The sequence below is a fragment of the Phalacrocorax carbo genome, chromosome 3, assembly GCF_963921805.1.
Source record: "Phalacrocorax carbo chromosome 3, bPhaCar2.1, whole genome shotgun sequence".
Taxonomy (NCBI): domain Eukaryota; kingdom Metazoa; phylum Chordata; class Aves; order Suliformes; family Phalacrocoracidae; genus Phalacrocorax; species Phalacrocorax carbo.
This window is the reverse complement of record NC_087515.1, coordinates 106,226,738-106,246,353: the sequence shown is the minus strand read 5'-3', so window position 1 is coordinate 106,246,353 and position 19,616 is coordinate 106,226,738. Positions and strand designations below refer to the sequence as shown.

General features: G+C 41.3%; 1 protein-coding gene across 7 annotated transcripts in view; it reads left to right on the top strand.

Annotated features, from left to right (window-relative positions):
- The window catches only part of ARHGEF10 (Rho guanine nucleotide exchange factor 10), a 118,001-nt gene extending 103,742 nt beyond the window's left edge, over positions 1 to 14,259 (top strand). For all 7 annotated transcript variants that reach the window (XM_064447950.1, XM_064447955.1, XM_064447953.1 and 4 more), the window contains 3 exons: positions 120 to 294; positions 7,056 to 7,178; positions 9,160 to 14,259. In XM_064447950.1, coding sequence (XP_064304020.1) covers positions 120 to 294; positions 7,056 to 7,178; positions 9,160 to 9,680 — 819 coding nt within the window. In that variant the 3' untranslated portion in view covers positions 9,681 to 14,259. The remainder of the gene's footprint in view (positions 1 to 119; positions 295 to 7,055; positions 7,179 to 9,159) is intronic.
- The last annotated feature ends 5,357 nt before the right edge of the window (positions 14,260 to 19,616 follow it).

Sequence of the window (19,616 nt, the reverse complement as noted above, 5' to 3'; positions counted from 1 at the left end):
TAGCTTTGTCCTTGGCACAGAGGACAAAGATACAGTGCCTACACTGAAGAGCTGATGAGGAGGGTTGAATGATGTTGTTCAGTTGCATCTTCCCACAGATTCCTTGTTTTTTCTTACAGAGCCATTTTGAAGCCCATCAAGAGGAAGGGATGGTAATCTCTCACATGGCTGTTGCTGGAGTGGGGATCTGGATTGCCTTCACATCTGGATCCACACTTCGCCTGTTCCACACTGAGACACTGAAACACCTCCAGGATATTAACATTGCCACACCTGTTCACAATATGTTGCCAGGTAGCTGAATCATGTTGTATGCTAACATTTTTGTTTTGTCTTTATCACTGTCATTCTCCAGAGTGTTAGGCCAGAATCAGAAGATCTGTCTTGGACTTTGAGTCTGTCTCATGACTATTTGCTTTAGTAAATCAGAGTCATCTGCCCAGAAGAACAATGTCTGCAGTGAGCTGGTTGAGTAGCAGCTCTCCTCCTTAGAGGTTATGAATGTAATTATGTAAATAACCAGGTGGATTCTGCTGTTTAGTGTTTGGGGGGGGGGGTGTGACTGTGAAACAGTAGGACAATGCAGTCTGCCATGAAAATGTGTTTGCGTTTCATAGTTTAGCATTTGCTTCTGGAACTTAGTATCAAAGTACATGATGGAGTCAATTGGCCTAGGATCCAGACCAAAACACCACTTGCTTACCTTTAGTTACATCAGTAGTCGGAGCAAACTCAGCTGAACCACTCTCACACTGCCATTTCAGCGTGTGTTCAGTGTTTCCTGACCAGAGCTTTTAACTTGCTGAATTAAAAGGTTAGTCTTATAAGTAAAGGTTAGTCTTATAAGTAAAGATGGAACCTGTGATTGTTAGGATAGAGTTCAAGTGTTTTAGGACAAAAGCTGTTAAACCATCCCCAAATCATCAGTGTCAGAGACAGTTGCGCTGGCCTGTATCAGTTTTGCAAGTGAGTGGCCAGAACCTCAGCATCAGCATGCACTTGAGGTGGGAGCTGTGGCAGCGCTAGGAGATGGACAGAGAAGTGATACTGGTGTAGCTGAGCACGAGGTGTTCACAAAGGGACAGCCGTTCTTTCTGTCTCTCCCTGTTTATAGACTGCGGTAGACCGAGCTTCTGCGGTTTTTATGGGCAATGTGTGCGCCAGCTTTATTGCTTCATTTCTAGCAGAAGCCAGTTCTTCCTGCACTGAGATTATATTTATATTCTTACAAGAGTTAGGTGTATAAATCTTGCATCAGAAATATTTCACTTCTCCAGTCTCTGTCTTCTTATCATCTTTTCTTTCAGATGACATTAGCTTTGCAATAAAGCTCTTTTAAATTGTGTCCATTTATATCATGTTCTAGACAGGGTGTTTTTTACACGTGGTGTTTGACTAGCTCCAACACTGAACAGCAGCATATCGCTTGCCTTTAAACAGGTTATTTGATTGGATTCATCACAGTTATGCAAAGAAATCAAGATCAGTTGTAAAAAGATTAACTTTTAATATGTTCTGCTGTTCGTAGCGGGGGGGAAAAAGGGAAGTAGGGCCTCCCTTATACATATTTTCTGCATATAAAAACCTCAACAAATTTCGCTTTAGTGTTCATTGCCATGGTAATAAAACTGCTGATGTAACATACCATTTTTTGTAAAAGAGTTGTAGTTAATTATATCTCCTTGGTGTCATTCTTACCCATTTTAGTTCCTTTCTTTTTTCTTCCTCAGTGTCTTCACAAAAAGCATGCTGGTGAATGGAAATGGAAATTTATTTCAGGAGTAGAACATTATTACAGCAAATGTTCCCAGGGAGAATCCATTCTAAAAATGAAATGAATTTCAATTATTTAGCAGTCGCTCTTGGGCCTGTTTATATGATCCCAATAATGCTGCCACAACAAAGGATAAAAGACAGAGGAGTAGGAGGTTTACATAATAAAGCAGCAGTAAGGACCTTTTGGAACTTTAAGCAGCCAAAGCAAAAATCAAGGCCTCTGTAGTATATACTGAGATTAAAAAAGAAAAAAAGCGAAGTGAAACAGAAAAGGAGTGAAATAGCTGCATACTTAAAAAATATGTATTTGCCTTTACAGAGGATTTTCAGGATTTTTAGTTTTAAAGGAAACAGCTCTGTTAGTTTTCTGAAATCTGACAGAAGTTCCTTAATATGCAAAAATAACATAGGTAAAAATTCAACTTGTATTGAAATGAGAGAGAAGAAATCAGTGTAAAAATATTGCTAAGAGTCTTAAGAAGAGAGATTAAAAAGGCAAGATATCAATATAACTTCAAAGAAGCTGGACTTCTTTTGCCAAGATTTCAGTAGGAACAACAATATGTAATATTGGCCTGATAGGCTACCTGGAGATGTCATCTGTGTCTTCATTTAAAGCAAAGTAAACGAGAGGAATGTCACTTCATGAAGTTAATGAAGTTGTTTTGTTTCATTTTGTTGTTATAAAGGGGAAGTAAAAGAAAAAAAAATACTGTCCCTGTCAGGAGTGGTTGCTGAGAGTTACAGTGCTATATTTAAAGGATAGCTAATTAAGATAGAGGAGTAGGAGGTTCTCATAACCTTAGTAACCAGTTTTCATAGCATTAGATTTTCCCAATTTTGTTCTTAGAAGACGGCTTTAAATATCACTGCCTGCTCTCCTTGTTGTAAAGGATGTACCTCCTTTGCTTTGAGGAAGACAACCCTGCAGCACAGTGGGCAGGACAGAACCACAGAGGAATGAAGTGTAAGGGAAACGGCACAGGGGGTGATTGTCCTTATCATTCAGCAAAGTTTAGTAATGTAAAAAAGCAGACTGAGTCTGGCAGAATCTTTTATCAGATGGATGTAACTTTTTTAATCTGGCAGTCTGCTTATGAAGAATGGAGCTGGGAGGGCTCTTGCTTTATGGAGTTATGGGAAGTTTGTGTGTAGGAATACAGGACTGGAAATTAAAGAAGGGTCATGGAGGCAACTGTAGGATAGACATTTAGTCCAGAGTAGTCCTGTTCATATATCATCATACCATACCTTTGCTTCATTTATCATCAAAAATATTTCCTCATAATGTATAACAAGCTTGTGTTCTGTAACAAAACGCCAAAAAAAGCACAAGTGGTGTAAGAGAAATGGTTGAGAGGAAGAGCATAATTTCTGTAGGCTCAGGTAACTATTTATTTCACTATCTAGCAAACCACAGTACAGCTAGATTGCTTTGAAGTGGCCCAAGCACGGCTCTGTTAGCTGAACAGAGGCCATACTGAGCAACAGAAAAAGAAATCTATTAACATTAGAAGACAAATATACCCACTTCACTAGTGCACTGTACTCCATTTGTAGAGCAAGTTTATGCTTAGTGTTTGTGATCTGTAGTTGAAGTCTCAACAAAGGCAGCTTTTCACCAGCCTTTATCACAGCTCGCACCGAAAATAAAGAATACCGTACTTCAGTAGACAGCCTACTTGTCTTTTCATAGCCACATTCAATCTGTCGTTATTCAAGAACATCCTTAAACATGTTTTTCCTTTCAGCTTTAAAATTGTTTGTCCTTTAAAAGAGATTTCTGTGACCTCGGTACATGTAATTTCATTGCTCGTATGGACGATGACAGGTTACGTGTTTAACAAAGAGGTCATTTCTGCCTAAGTTGCTGTATTCTGTTTATATCCATGTATCCTCTAATGGCATGTGTGTTTCCTGGAAAGAGATGAGAAGAGCAAAGAAAAAAAAAAATCATTTCCTCTCTGCGGAAAACAAACTATACTTTGAGGGTTATGGCTTTTTTTTGTCACCACCCCACCAGGTGCCAGACCATGAAATGCAGTTGTTTTATGATTTTACTGCTGGGAAACTATGACAAAATCTGGGGAAAATTTTAGGTCAGCCCAACAGATCTGTACAGCGGGCATATTTTTTATATAGTAAGAGCAGCATGGTCATATAAGAAGATATGCATCGGTATGCCCTTGCACCTACCCAGGGCTGACTTCAGCAGATCTATGTGCGAACACATGAGGATATGCCCAGGTCTGGTAGTTGTTTGTAATTGAGACCTGAGCAAGGTGAGCATAGAGCAGAACATAGGTGATAAAACCATTAGTTCATGTATAAGCTTAATTTCTTAAGTTTGGTCATTTCTTCAGGCTTCAGTTCTTTGTAAAGTCATGATCTTGGTCAGATTATTTTACAGGTTTTAACAGTTCTGTCGTTGCATTGGGACAGTCCGATCTAAAAGTTGTCATAAGAGTATTTGGTGGGTTTTGGCATTTACGTTTATAATTTTTCCTTAACTTCTAATTTCTGTGCTTACTGCAGAACGTATTCTAGAGAACTGGTTTTACGGGGCAGGGGGGGACGTTTCACTGAATTTGAAATATATCGAAATAAAAAGTCACAAAATAACAAAGAAAAGTATGATTTCAAACCTTGGCTAGCAGATAACTAATATTTTAAGATATTTCAATAGCTTTTTCAAACTGTATACAATTTTTTGAGTTGTCATGTGGTATTTCAAAGTATATTTTCAGATGCAGATGTTTCCTGCTTTTCCATGATTTCAAAGAAAGCGATTTTCCTTTTGACCTCACTATATATAGATGGTTCACGCTAAAGGTTGTGCTCAGTGTTTAAGATTCTAAGTTGCTGGCTGATAATTTCCTGTTTTCACCCATGGAAATAGTAATGCATATTACCACTTTTCACTGGTAAAAACTATTGGTTAGACATTGCTTCAGGGTTGGCATATGAAATAATGCATATTATTTTACATTTTAAATGCTTAAAACAGCATTAAAGAGCTGTTTAAAAATGCAAGTATCTTGCTTCTGCAAAGGGATTGAGACGTAAAAGTACAATTGGAGGTTTTGATAATTTTAGAGGTTTAAAAATTGCACTTAACGTATATATGTTTGTACTTTGTAAAACAAGCTTTAAGTGAAATGGAGTGAGGTTAAGCTAACCTTGCAGTTACTTTGCACTTGCTGTGGCACAACTGGTTGTGGGAGAGGACTTGCATGTCATACATAACTTGAGCAAACCTGAGCTCTAAATCACAGAATTCAAGTACTGATTTCTGAAAACTCCAATACACAGAGGTGTTCAGGCATCTCCGTTTGAACTTTTTTTGTGCTGAAGGAGCGCCTTTGTGTGCTTTGTTTTGGAAACTAAATTATTGCCATGAATATCTCAAAAAAAAAAAAAACCACAACCCAAAAAAACAAAAAACCTACACCAAAAAGAAACCCACCAAAAGCAAACCAGCTAAACAAAAAACCCCAATCAAAAGAGCAAACACCAAGCTTCAAAGGGCTTGTAATTTATTGACAGGCATAGACCATCTGTGCTTATCTCACTGAAGAGGGATGATGCAGTCCTACCAGCATAAACACCTACAGTTTATGGAAAACACCATAGGTGTCTCTGAAGGTCTGCATGAGTAGATGGAGACTCTTCAGCTTACCTGGGCTTGTTACACCTGCCGAGGCTGACCCAATCGTTGCGCCTTTAGGGTATTTTAGAATGTGGTTTTAGGTAGACAGAGCTGGAATTCCAGGTCTGGCCCTGCAGCCTACGTATGCCTCTTACAACACACCACTGCTGGGTTAATACTTTGTTTTGGTAGAGTCCTGTGAGGAAAGACTTGAACTGTGGTCTGCCTCCTTCTTTCCAGTTCAGTGCTTTGGGCTAGTCAAGCTGCTCCTTCCCTGCTTTCCCAGTGGGTCTGTGATTCATATATTCTCGATGTAAATTGGCTCAGCTTCAAGGGACAAGATGGAAAATGCATTCATTTGTGAAACACCATAATTAAGGTCCTCTTCTAAAGTGTGGAACATGTGGGTTCATCCAAGTTATATCAGACGTGGAATCAAAATTCCCTACTTACTGATCAACAGCTTGAGAGCTATGATGAAGATGGGAATGACCGCTCTCTTACATGTTCTTGGATTTATGATTAACTTTACATGCAAGGTTTGAACCTGGAGGTTTCCAGCAGAGTTTAAATGCTCCTCCACGTGAACTTGGGCCATGGCAGAAGTTTGGGCAGGCAGTAGTTTCCATTTTTGAAACTTGGCAAGGCCATTCTGAAAATCCATCTAAGCTGAATCAAACATATTTAGTAAGCATTGCAAGCAAAAATTTGTTTTCATTGGAAAAATAGCAATCCCATAAGTAACATGTTCTGGAAGATCATAGAATAATTTTGTTTGGGAATTACTGTGGAGCTCATCTTGTCCATCCTTCTTGGAAGTAGGCCTGATTAGACCTGGTTGTTCAAGGACTTGTCCAGCCAAATTTTTAATATCTTTGGACAGAATGGAGATTCCACAAGCTCTCTGAGCAACCCATTGCAGTGTTTGACCAGCCTTATGGCAAAGAAGCTTTTCCTTGCTTACAATCCAAATTTCCTGTGTTCCAAATTTGGTCCATTGTGTCTTACCCTATACACATCCGAAGAGAGTCTGACACTCTTCTGTGCACCCTCCTGTCAGAGAGGTGCAAACAGCACTTCTTTTAACCTGTCTTTGTACACTGTGTGCTCCAGTCTCCCGATCATCTTGGTTGCCTTCCACTGGACTTGTTCCAATATGCCAACGCCATTCTTGTATGGGAGGACCCAAACCCTGACGGGAGACAGAGCACTTCTGATATGGTTTCACAGAATAAAAACGAGGAGAAAAAAGTAATCGTGAACAGGTTTGAGTCTTGAGTATAGCGTGTTATGGCAATATATTATTGAGTATTGTGAAGGTAAATGCCTTTCAGTTTTATTCTTGAGAATAAACAAACAATATATTCATAAAAGCATATTTGTAAAGATAATCTATGTCTGCTTTTAGATACTATGGTTTAGAGATTTAGGACAGAATGTTGAAGAAGCTTAATAGTATTTAAATTGTTGTGTATGTGAAGTTTAATTCCACAATCCAGCAACGTATTTGCCTTTGCGATGAGTGCTTTGCTGAATGAGACAGTACAGCTGATTGTGTTTGCCTGAAGTTACTTTGACCTAGGGAAAGATCATCACCCGTAAGTAACAGAGCACTTCCTAAAATTCACAGGGCAGCAGCGTGTTTCTGTGACCAGCCTCCTGGTGTGCCATGGCTTATTGCTGGTTGGAACAAACCTGGGTATAATAGTAGCATTGCCAGTGCCGCGCTTGCAGGGGATTCCCAAAGTAACTGGTGAGTGAAATTTCTCAAATGGGTCAAGTACAATGGCGTTATACCAAAGACTTCGTTTCTCTTCTGTTAGTAGTTTAAGTGAATCTGCCAAATAATATGTATTGTTTGGATATATATCAGAGCTGTGTGATGAAATTATATTTGTTGCTCTTCCTGAGCTTTACAGAATATTCAGATACTTGTCTAGTTTTGTCCCCGTTGTTTGAGCTGGGACAACTGTTTTTCTTTAGGGCATAGGAGTAGGATAGGCATTAATCCTGTTGGAATATGGCCAAGTATATGGGGATGAGAAGAGAATGCAAACAATCTTTCTTCCAGATTTCGGGAAAATAGATGTGTTAGGTTCAGACATAGGTACTGAAAATTTAGTATGTTGTCTGACTGGTTATTCAGTAAATTGGTTTTGTGCCCTTTCTCCCCAAAACAGGAGACTTGGAATATAGGAGAGTATATATTTCTCTTTTTTTTTTGACAGTGATTAAGATTTTTGCATTTTGGAGAGATGCATTTATTGAGTTACTTTCATATTACCCCACTTGAAATACGAACACATGAATGGTGCTGTGTCACTTTGCAGATGTTTAATGTACTAGCAGAAGCAAGATTTTTGAAGTATGTTTAACAGGGGCTTTGCCGTGCTATGTTTTGGGCTCAGAATTCTGCTTGAGCTTCTGCGCTGTGGAGGGAAGCTGGCAGATTTTATCCGACAAGCTGTTTGCAACTTCCTTCAGGGAAGAAAAAAAAACCTTATGTAACTTTGCAAAAGGAAAACCAAATCCTCTGTGTTCAGCAAAATATGCAGCAATAACCTAGTATGATACAGGATAGATGCTTCTTAAAAATATGGAAACTGTGTTAGGTGAAAATAAATACAATATGAGAAAATGCATAGTTGCAGAATCAAAAAATCTCTCAATTTATTCTTCCATTTTCTGTTTTGATTGTTGTGGTTTATATCATCTGTATATTCTTGCATTTATTTTGGGTCAAGATTTGTCAGATTTCACAGATCTAGCAATGCTACATTTAGAGATCTATTTTTATAGCCTTTGATACCTTATTTGGAATTTGAACTGAAAAATTGTGACTTTTCCAGTTGTGCTTCCAATAGTGATAATTCATCTTTATATCATTGCACTTTCTGTAAAAGCAGAATATGTTTTATCATAACCTGGAATGCATTAGGGAATTAAGGATAGACAGTGTGATTTGTAGGGCTGTGGGTTTTTCCCTTGATAGCCTAGCTCTTTTCCATATTGTAGCTGATTTTGTAGAATGCTACTTTTTTTTTTTCTTCTTTTTTTACTATAAAAGCCACATATACTGATATTGTTATAGCTTCTGAATTTGGCCGTATGCAATTTGTTTTTCATAAATTCTAATGATTTGCACAGTGTGAATCTTCTTTGTACCACCAATGTCCCACTGTTTAAATACTTTTAAAATACTTTTTAAAAAATATAAAATAATATCCGTTCAGTCATTTCCTGATGAATCTGCCGTGGCAACTAGACAACCATTCAGAAGGATGTATTTTAGTTCTTGCTGGATAGTGTGGAGGGGTCTGTTACAGTGAAACAGATGTTCTTATGCTGTCCTGGAGAGTTACAGAGGTACAGTAGGATTAAAACCGCATATTTTGTTTGTGGAATACTGGAGAAAACTCAGTGTTACATTTGTGTCAATGCCAACAGAAAGAAGTTAGCAGCATTTCTGTACTCACTCTGTTGTGAGAACAGAGCACAAAAGTATGTCAACTAAAATTCATAATGCCATGTTGTAGCTGATTTATTAGTACAGTCCTAAAACACTTGTGGTACATTTTTTTCTGTAAATCATGTACATACAAGGCGAAAGACAGACTGGATGCATATAATAGGGTTTGAAGAGTTATGCTTTTCTGAGCAAATTTCATTAACTAATTATGGTGCAACACTCTGGTAAAATAAATTATGCTCTTTAATTGTTCTTTTGGCTCCAGGAAGAGGAATGGTGTCGTATCATGCACACAATGGCCCAGTCAAGTTTCTTATAATGGCTACATCGATAAACAAGAAGAACAGAAACAAACTGAGGAACAGCTTACCTCCTGGCTCGGAACCTAAAGACGATGATGACCAAAAGAACGTTCTGCACCGTGAAAGACCAAGCTCCTCTTCCCTTAGTAACACCCATGACACTGCAGTTTGGCTGGGGGGCTCAGTAGGATCCATCGCACAAAAAAGTGACTTGTCATCATCTTCGGGATCCCTTACTTTGTCTCACGGATCAAGTTCCCTAGAACATAGGCCAGAGGACAGTAACATTTATGAGCTTTTGAAGGATCAGAATATCTCATTTAAAAGTAAAAGACAGAGATCCAAGAAAATGAAAGTAAGCTCAGTATTAGTCATTTCTGGTGGCCAAGGACACAGAAGAGTGAACAAGAAGACCAAGCAGCAGCGACAAGATGAACTAGTGTCTTCAGTGATGGTCTGGCAAATCCCACTATTAAATATCTAACTGAACTAAATCCAAGATACTTTCTGCTATTAAAAAAATCCTGATATCCTTTAACAGCAAATGCCAGCTTAGGACCCAAATGGATAGACTTTATATACCTGGGAGCAGTTTCAGTAGGCTTTGATCACAGCATTAAGGGTTGCAAGACAGGGTCTTCACATACTTAGAACACTCTGCAGTGTTAGGGGATTGGAAAATATTTAGCCATTGATGCTGACCTTGATACTTAGAACAAAAAGGATCTGTTAGACACTTCTAAATGGTTTTAGATTCTCTACCTTATTTATATCCACATTTATAAATATCATAATTATGTTCTATAGCACTTAGGGACGGCAAGGAACACAAGTCGTGTCTCATGCTGGTTTTTGCTTATGTAAATCAGCTGCTGTTTCTTTTTCCAAAGTGACATATTGCATGGACTGTAGATTTTAACAAATTAGCAAATATTTTTAAACAATAAATAGTCTAATGCAAGCTAATATTAATTTGGTAATTACTATAATAGTTTGTAACATCATTCCGCATGCCAGTTTGGTCTGGACAAAAGCAGTTATATTAATTGATTGGTATTTGTTTATTTCAACATAGAAAATAGATTTATTATTATTATTTCTAATGCTCAGTATTATTAAAATGTTGCAGTACATAAAGCACACTAATTTTCTTGGTAGGCGCAATGTGTCTGCGACTCGCCTTTATTATACAGAGAAAGTTCTAAGGATGCTATGGTTTAGGGCAAGTAGAAAATACAGGCGCAGGACAGCTGTGTGTTGTAGTGCTGCTAACGCATTCTCCCCCAGCAACTCGGTATCAAAGCTAGACATGGGCTATGCTGTTTTGAAGGAGGCATGCGCATCCAGTAAATTAATAATCATATTATTAATTAATTGGGGAGAAATATACTAATATTGGAATATCTACAGGAAGGGCAGGTAATCATTGTGGGCGTAGGCCCTACGTCACTTGATTTGTGCTGTGTCTTCAGGCAAACACCTGTCAAATCACGTCACAGCGCAACAGCAGCAGCAGAGATAGGGTCATATCTGAGTGGCGGTCACCTCTTCTCACCCAGACTTTCTGCAGGGCATGGTATTGTAAATGGATATTGTGAGAACAGCGTGCACAGCGTCATTCCCTCAGTCGGGCAAGCGTTGCTTCGGCAGTGTTAGAGGGCTGAATTCTAAATAGAGACCTAATCGTCTTTTCTGAATGAATCGAAGTATTTCCAAAGGAAACTCTGAATTTGGGATTCCTACTGAAACTGCTTTTTGCGTTAGTCTCCGCACATGAGAAATAGAAGACAAAGCCTTCAGCTCAGAAAGACATTGCCAAAAGTGGTGATGAGGCACATCCTTCTGTCAGAGCATGTTTAATACAGGTAACATGTTGAATGGAGTCACTGAGAACATCCTTTCCCCCTCATCAATACGCTGAAAGATGCAGAGAAATCAGGACAGTTAAGTTTCAGTTGAATATGTTAAGAACACTAACACTGTCCATCAGTTCAGTAAAATGCAAATTAAATATATCTGTTGTCAGATGTATGCATTGACTAGAATCAAGTAAAACTTTTGGCTACTTTGGTACTGTTGTTATCCCACTCGGGGGTGGCTCGCTCTGAAATTATTTCTTCTAATACAAACTCCTTGGTTCCACCATGTTTTGTTTCAATCTGCCTAGTTTAAGTCAACATCAACCATAACTACAGTGTTACCCAGCATATGACATTTCAGAGTAATCAGTGCTAGCGACTGAATTATTTTGTTCCATATAAGATAAAGTTGGGTTGTTTTTTTTTTCAAAATAGCAGTAGATATGGGGTTTTTTTAATGTTACTGGAATTTATTTTCTTTATTTTGCAGCAAATTTGTGTATCTCTTAAATTTTCAGTCTGTCTGCTGTAAAAAGCAAACCTCTGTCAAGGTGACCCCAGAGTCAGTGGGTGGGCTGACTTACCAAATTCGGCAGAGCACTGGAGTAGCATCAGGTCTTCCCTGCCACCTGCCGCCAAGTACGTGGGGCAGAGGGAATGCCAACGCACGCGGCCTTTGCCTGCTAGGTAGCATCAAAATAGGCATTTCATAAATCAGATACGCACCCCGATTTTGGAGATTTTGCCCACATCCTACATCCTGATCAGAACAGGATTCTTGAGCCATAATAGCACGGACTGCAACAAGTCATGAGGGACACTTATTACAGGTGGGATTGTAGGCTTAGGGTCTTCCTTACTGTTTTGTGCTTTTATTCTGCGTCTTTCGCTCTCTATCTCACAAATTTAGCTGGGTGTTGTCAGCGTTGGTATGGGCTTAGTGTTGGCATGACTTCTGGTGCAAAAAGAAAAAAAAAAAAAAAACGAAAAAAAGAGTTCCTCTATGCCAGGCAGCTGGCAGCATTTTCCCAAACTTTTCTCCCTGGCCTGCTGCCTGGGCTTGCCTGGCCTGGGGGACCAAGGCCAGTTGCATTTTCTACACTCCTCCATAGCTGTGGCCCTGGGAGCTGCTCTGTGCCCGCTGTGTGGAAGTACTACATTGTACAGTTTAATGTATGTATATTGAAAAACATGTTAAAAGGTTCTTCTGTGTATGAAGCATATATAATCTAGTATCCGTTTGCTACCCTGCAGTACCCTTTTACCCCTGCGATAGAAAGACCCCAGGCTCTATTCTCCATACTCCTCAGGGACTGGAGGATTATGTCCACTCTCTCATGTGGTGGGTTTACCCAGGCTGGATGCCAGGTGCTCACCAAAGCTGCTCTATCACTCCCCTCCTCAGCTGTACAGGGAAGAGAAAATATGACAACAGACTCATGGATCGAGATAAGGACAGGGAGAGATCACTCACCTATTACCGTCACAGGCAAAACAGGCTCGACTTGGGGAAAATTAATTTAATTTATTACCAATCAAGTCAGAGTAGGGTAATGACAAATAAAACCAAATCTTAAAACCACCTTCCCCCCCACCCCTCCTTTCTTCCTGGGCTCAACTTCACTCCTGATTTTCTCTACCTCCTCCCCACCAGCAGCGGAGGGAGTTGTGGTCAGTTTGTCACACGTCGTTTTTGCCGCTCCTTCCTCCTCAGGGGGAGGGCTCCTCACACTCTTCCCCTGCCCCAGTGTGGGGTCCCTCCCACGGCAGACAGTCCTCCACGAAATTCTATGTGGGTCCTTCCCACAGGCTGCAGTTCTTCATGAACTGCTCCAGTGTGGGCCCCTTCCCAGGGGTGCAGTCCTTCAGGAACAGACTGTTCCAGCGTGGGTCCCCCACAGGATCACAAGTCCTGCCAGCAAATCTGCTCCAGCGTGGGCTCCTCTCTCCATGGGGCCACAGGTCCTGCCAGGAGCCTGCTCCAGCGTGGGCTTCCCATGGGGCCACAGACTCCTTTGTGTGGCATCCACCTGCTCTGGCGCAGGGTCCTCCACATGCTGCAGGTGGATATCTGCTCCACCGTGGACCCCCATGGGCTGCAGGGGCACAGCCTGCCTCACCATGGTCTTCACCACAGGCTGCAGGGGAATCTGTGCTCTGGTGCCTGGAGGCACCTCCTGCCCCTCCTTCTTCACTGACCTTGGTGTCTGCAGGGCTGTTCCTCTCACACAGCCTCACCCTTCTCTTCTGACAGCTGCAGTTGCTGTTGCGCAGCAACTTTTTCCCTTTCTTAAATATGTTATCCCAGAGGTGCTACCACGCTCACTGAAGGGCTCAGCCTTGGCCAGGGGCGGGTCCATCTTGGAGCCAGCTGGCATCGGCTCTATCAGACATGGGGGAAGCTTCTAGCAGCTTCTCACAGCGGCCACCCCTGTAGCCCTGCCCTGCTACCAAAACCTTGCTACACAAACCCAGTACAGACCTTCATCACTAAGGAGCATAAGCAAAGTCCACCACATATTTAACATCCATGCATGGTGTTATTACAAGATCTGCTAGCATTAATGCGTTAGCATTTTAAAGTGAAACTGATTCTATCTTCCAGATGAAGTGTAATTTTCTTCAGTTTTATCAATAAAACAGTAGAAACAACGTACAAATCTGCTCTTCTAAAAGTACACCAGAGTTTTGCCAGTAACTTCGGTAAGAACAGAACAGGGTTCCTCATTAACATTACAGTGTTTTGAAAATATGTTTTTATTTATCTTACTAAGCTGTAAATCAAAGGAGAAGCTGTATGTTAGTCTTTAGTTCACAACAATGTGTATTTTTAGGTTTTTTGGTACCTAACTGAGCACAAGGTGCGATGTTTGTTTTCTGATATGCAGCTAACTGGTATTACCTTACTATGAGAACAGGCAGGAACCAAAGTTTCTCTTACAGCTGGCAAATAGTCTTTACAGCTGTTGTAGACTGTGATGCTGGGTAGGTTGGATTTTGCTTTCTGATACTGCTTTTCTAGATTAATAGGAGTTATGGACAATATTAGGAAAAGAGGGGAGCAAGTGTAACCACTACAAAATGTTCTATATATGTTTTCTAACACATAGTAGTGTCCTTTATAACATGAGCCATAAAACTTGTGTATTTATGTTCAAAGTATAAACTGAGAAAAATATTTAATAAAAACGTGGCAAAAATTAACTTCAGAAGTGCATTTCTTGGGTCATCGTTTTAACTACAAGGCTAGAACTTGTGGCATGTGTTAATGAATAACATATATCAATGGACTCATGAAAGGGAAAATAGGATATGTGATTAGGACAACAAAGATGTATATTTCTGAGTACTGTAGTTTCTAGAATTTAAAAACCAGCAAATGCAGTTTTGAAATTATGTAGTTTCTTATAAGTTTGACCCCTGTATCAATGGAGCCAAACAGTGCCTAAGCAGCACAATTTATACTATGCTGTCTACATGGAGCATGCATCAGCACTTGGGCAGCAGGCATGATGCATCAAAATAAGAAGCATTAATATTGAAAATTAGTATTGCAGAGCAAAAGTATTAAGAGAAGAAATTAATTTTCAGTTGCTAACTGGCAATTTGTTCTACTTAATCTGCCCTAAAGGATATATACAGTATCCCATGGCTGTGTTTAAATTCTGAGACTTGTATTTGTCACACTGGGCAATAGACTTTATGTGTGCACCTGCACTGTTATAAATAAACAAAAAGAGTTACTGAGAGCTGTTTGGTTGCTAGTAAAACCTGCCTTTTTGTTCCTGCTTTTACTACATCTCTTTAACGAATCATAGAATGTCCTGAGTTGGAAGGGACCTACAGGATCATCAACTCCAACTCCTGTCCCTGCACAGGACAACCCCAAATTCACACCATGTCTCTGAGGGCGTTGTCCAAGTGCTTCTTGAATAGCGCCAGGCTTGGTGCCGTGACTGCCTCCCTGGGGAGCCTGTTCCAGGGCTCCACCACCCTCTGGGGGAAGAACCTTTTCCTAATAACCAGCCTAAACCTCCCCTGGCACATCTTCCTGCCATTCCCTTGGGTCCTGTCACTGGTCACCAGAGAGAAGAGATCAGCGCCTGCCCCTCCTCCTCCCCTTGTGAGGAAGCTGTAGACCACCATGAGGTCTCTCCTCAGCCTCCTCTTCTCTAGGCTGAACAAACCAAGTGACTTTAGCCGCTCCTCATACGGTTTCTCCTCTAAACCCTTCACCAGCTTCGTGGCCCTCCTCTGGGCACTCTCTAGTAGCTTTATATCCTTAATGTGCTGTGGTGCCCAAAACTGCACCCAGCACTCGAGCTGAGGCCTCACCAGTGCAGAGCAGAGCGGGACAATCACCTCCCTCGACCGGCTGCAATGCAGGGCTTGATGCACCCCAGGACACGGTTGGCCCTCTTGGCTGCCAGGGCACACTGTTGGCTCATGTTCTACTTGCCGTCAGCCAGAACCCCCAGGTCTCCCTCTGCAGAGCTGCTCTCCAGCCTCTCAGTCCCATGTCTGTGTGTACAGCCAGGGTTGCCGTGCCCCAGGTGCAAAATCCAGCACTTGCCCTTGTTAAACCTCATATGGTTGGTGATTGCCCAGCTCTCCAGTCTGTCCAGATCTCTCTGCAGGGCCTCTCTGCCCTCGAGAGCGCCAACAGCTCCTCCCAATTTTGTGTCGTCAGCCAACATAATTAGTATTCCTTCCAGTCCTGCATGCAAGTAATTTATGAAGAGATTAAAGAGTACTGGCACTAAGATGGATCCCTGCAGAACCCCACTAGTGACTGGCCGCCAGCCTGATGTAACCCCATTTACTGTAACCCCTTGAGCCTGACATGTCAGCCAGTTGCTCACCTGCTGCATTATGTGTTTATTCAGCTGTGTGCTGGACATTTTGTCCAGGAGGATACAGTGAGAGTACATGGTTTGGAAACACATCAAAATCAAATCATGTGAGTGCAGGACACTGTTCATTCACACACCTTAAGACAGATTCTCTCCCAGTAGGAATTTACAACTCATTACTTATGGATGGGAGACTGAGGGCTAAAAATTGTTCACTGCCCCTTTGAGAGAGGACTGAATATTGGGAATGGTTTCCTGAACTGTGGTTTTGGTGCCTGAACTTCACAGTTCCTCTCTCTTCTGTCCTATTTAATTTTCTGACTGCCTAAAGACAAATTAGTTTTGTGAAATGCATTTGGGGGTGAGGAAAATCTGTTGTTTGAAAGCTGCAACTATAATGGAGGGTTCTGTAGGAGTTAATCTGTTTTGCAATGAGTGATACCATGCAGTAGATACGGTATTTTTAGATTGTTTTACATATCTTCATAGTAACAATACTTCACGTAATAATAGTCCTGTTAAGACTGCAGATTAATATCATCCATATCTAGGAAGAGACTGCGTTGCAAAGCGTTTGCCTGACTTGAAGCCATATGATGAGTCTACACAAGCACAAAGATTAAAGCCATTGCTGCTTTCTAAGCCCATGATTAGCCCTTTAAACTTCCCCCTCCTTGCAGGCATCCTGTACGTGTGGCTGTTGAAACTGCCTGTGCTACTAAACTGGCCAGGACTAGGGTGACAGCTCAAGCACTGATCTGTGATCGTAGTTCTGGCCATGACAGGCTCTCTGGGATTGAGCCTGGCCTGGGCACCCCCATCACACAGCCGCTCACCTCGGGTATTTTGGAGACTGATTTAACTAAACTTGTGGTGCCACTTGCAGAATAGGCTGTCTCTGGTTTCTTGATACTGATGCAGCCTAACGTGCACCCATAGAACCTACTGCATACGGGATGGATGCCTAGTGCTCTAGAACCTGAGACCAGTCTCATACAATCAGAAGGAAGAAATATGTACTAGCATAGACTTGACACCTACCTTACAGATAGCAGTGGTTGGTACAAGGAGTCTTGGTATTAGTTTGTGATGGTTCATCAGCTGCTTGCACCATGCCACAGCTCAAAATTCTGGTTTAATTCCTTCACCCTTTCTGATTTTAAAGCTATATGTTGAACCTACATCCCACTTTCCTCACAAATGCAGCATGCACGCTGCTAGATCTCTCTGTTATTTGATCTAGCTCAAGATTTTCAGAATTAGATGATTTGCTGCTTTCTCGTACTTGTGCTTACTTGATCACAGCATTTTCCTTAAAGGCATGCCCAGCTACCGAACCGCCAGAAACACTCTTCACCTCCTAAAACAAAGAATCAAAATAGCAACACTAAAACAGCATCAGATGAAAGGTTCTGAAAATCTCCTAGGCAAATGAAGATGTACTGAGTGACTCCATTTCAAATGCAACAATGTCAACGTATGACCAAAAGCAATTCAAGTGCTTTGGCCAGGCTCCATAAACCCCGCTATAAAGGCAGTTAGTCTTTCACAGCACGACCTTCAAAGGTGTTCAAAGGGAATCTTTTTTACTCCAGCAAAACAGGCCTTGACGGCAGAACTGCAAGTTCTCCTGTTCTGTGTATTGTTATACTCCGGAATAATCACATTTATCATTAACCAGTGTCCCAACCTGGAAGATGAGCCAAAACACTTAGGATTAAAAAGACACACCTTGGGGGAGATGAAATCATTGTAAGACTTAACTGGAAATGTGATTTAAGGAGTATTTTGACATCAAAAGACACAGGTCAGCCTCCAGCAGAGTTTTCTCAAGCACCGAAGTACCTAATTTCCACTAAAACCTGTATATTTACATGCCCAAATTCAGATAATGAGAAAGGTTTTAAATTCAAGAATTACAGCTTAGCTACAGAGTTACAGAATTTTCATTTTTGCTTTCTATTGTACCACATCGGAGAGAAATTCTATAGGTTTCACCTTGAGCGTCAGGGTGACTTTGAATGTTGGCACAAAAAAATGTATTAACTCACACTTTCCAAAGCAAATTGTAAAAGTTGTTTCCTGTGGGCTTTTCTGGTTTGTTCTCTCTGTCTGCATTTCAAGGTGCAGAATATGCCTGTCAGACTACACTAAATGTTTTTTTAATGTTCCCTTTCTAAAGAGGTTTCTCTTCTGGAGAGCTGGGTAGCACAGGCTGCGTGCATTAATGAGGATTGCCCCTAGTTCAGCCAAGATTTGTAAGCGCAACAACTTTTCTGCAACATTGCTCAGAGCAGTCTGTGATGCTTATAAGCCCAATCACAGGCAACTGACACCATCAGTTAACTCGAGCTGCACCTACACTGCTTGAACTCAGGAGCACTTCAAGTGTCGCTGACACACATCCTGAGGCTGTGTCAGGTGGGATCTACATTCCAGGCCCTTCCTACCGTCCAGGCAAGCGACGCTGGTTATAGCCTATACTGATCCATGATGATGTTTCATTGATAGAGCAGTATTTTGGGAGAACTGTACCGATCCCGGGGTATTCTGCTCAGAAACTGAAGAGCTGTAGTCATGGGCGCATGCTGAAGAGACAGGTGGTGGGACAATCCATGGCTGGTTATGACTGGGAAGAAATGTGGACTGGATAATCTCTGAGCACTGTAAAGAGCCAGGGTGGGCTTTCATTCTTTTTCAAATCCTCTCTTTTTTATTCTTTTTAGTGAATTAGGAGACGATGTGCACACTTTCTCAATTGTTCATCTATGTAACTGCTGTATGTTCTCCACCTTCTAACCTTATAATATGCATTCAACCTCATTAAAAGCTGTTCTAGCAACTCAGAACATTGGTTTGGGTGATCAAATCTGCACTAATACACTCTCTTTTGTTGTGCTCCCCTGATGTGTTTTTTTTTCTTAAACTAAAACCAATATTGATCTGTCTCTGGTGCATGAAAGTATGCACGCCAACACTGAAGAAATCTTTATGATCTGCTTCTTCTTATGACTACTACCACTCTACCTGCTACAGGCTGATGGCCCTTCCCATGCAGCCATTCTCCTACTTGGATGTATCACAGGGATGTGTGAAAACTAATATGCAAATGCAGATCAGCTCGGGTAAGCATCAGTCGTATACAACCCCTCCTATGTAACATGCCTACAGCATGTCTGGGGTTTTTATTCCAAATATACAAAACGTATTTTAGGCACCTTTGGCTGCCCAGCAGAAATTCAATAAGTTGTTTGTCTGTGCAAGCAATAGTATCAAACCAGTCCTTGAGGCTGTTGTGTTATAATACGAAGAAGCATTTCACACAGCTGTCAAGCACAGGATAAGCAAAAGGGGTCACATTTTCTTTTCTGTCTGTTTTGTTTTCACTTTTTGGCTTCTGGCCACAAACCAGATCTCTGGGTACCGTGGAGACCACCACCACCAGCAGCTATGGCTGCTAGGTATCTGATCCTTATGCTGGCATGCATGGGAAAAACGTTGCTGAGTTCCACCTGTGCCATTTCCAGAATTTTGATGCTGCAATGTTTATCTATCCACGACATCCTTGTGCCAATCTAAAATACAAAAGAATAGCCTACCAACAGCTGGGCATCTGCACAGACGCTGGTAGCAAGCCTAGACTGTGTAGGCATACCAACCCTACCTAGTGTGCTGGACGTGTGCCCACAACATAATGGACTCAGCGAG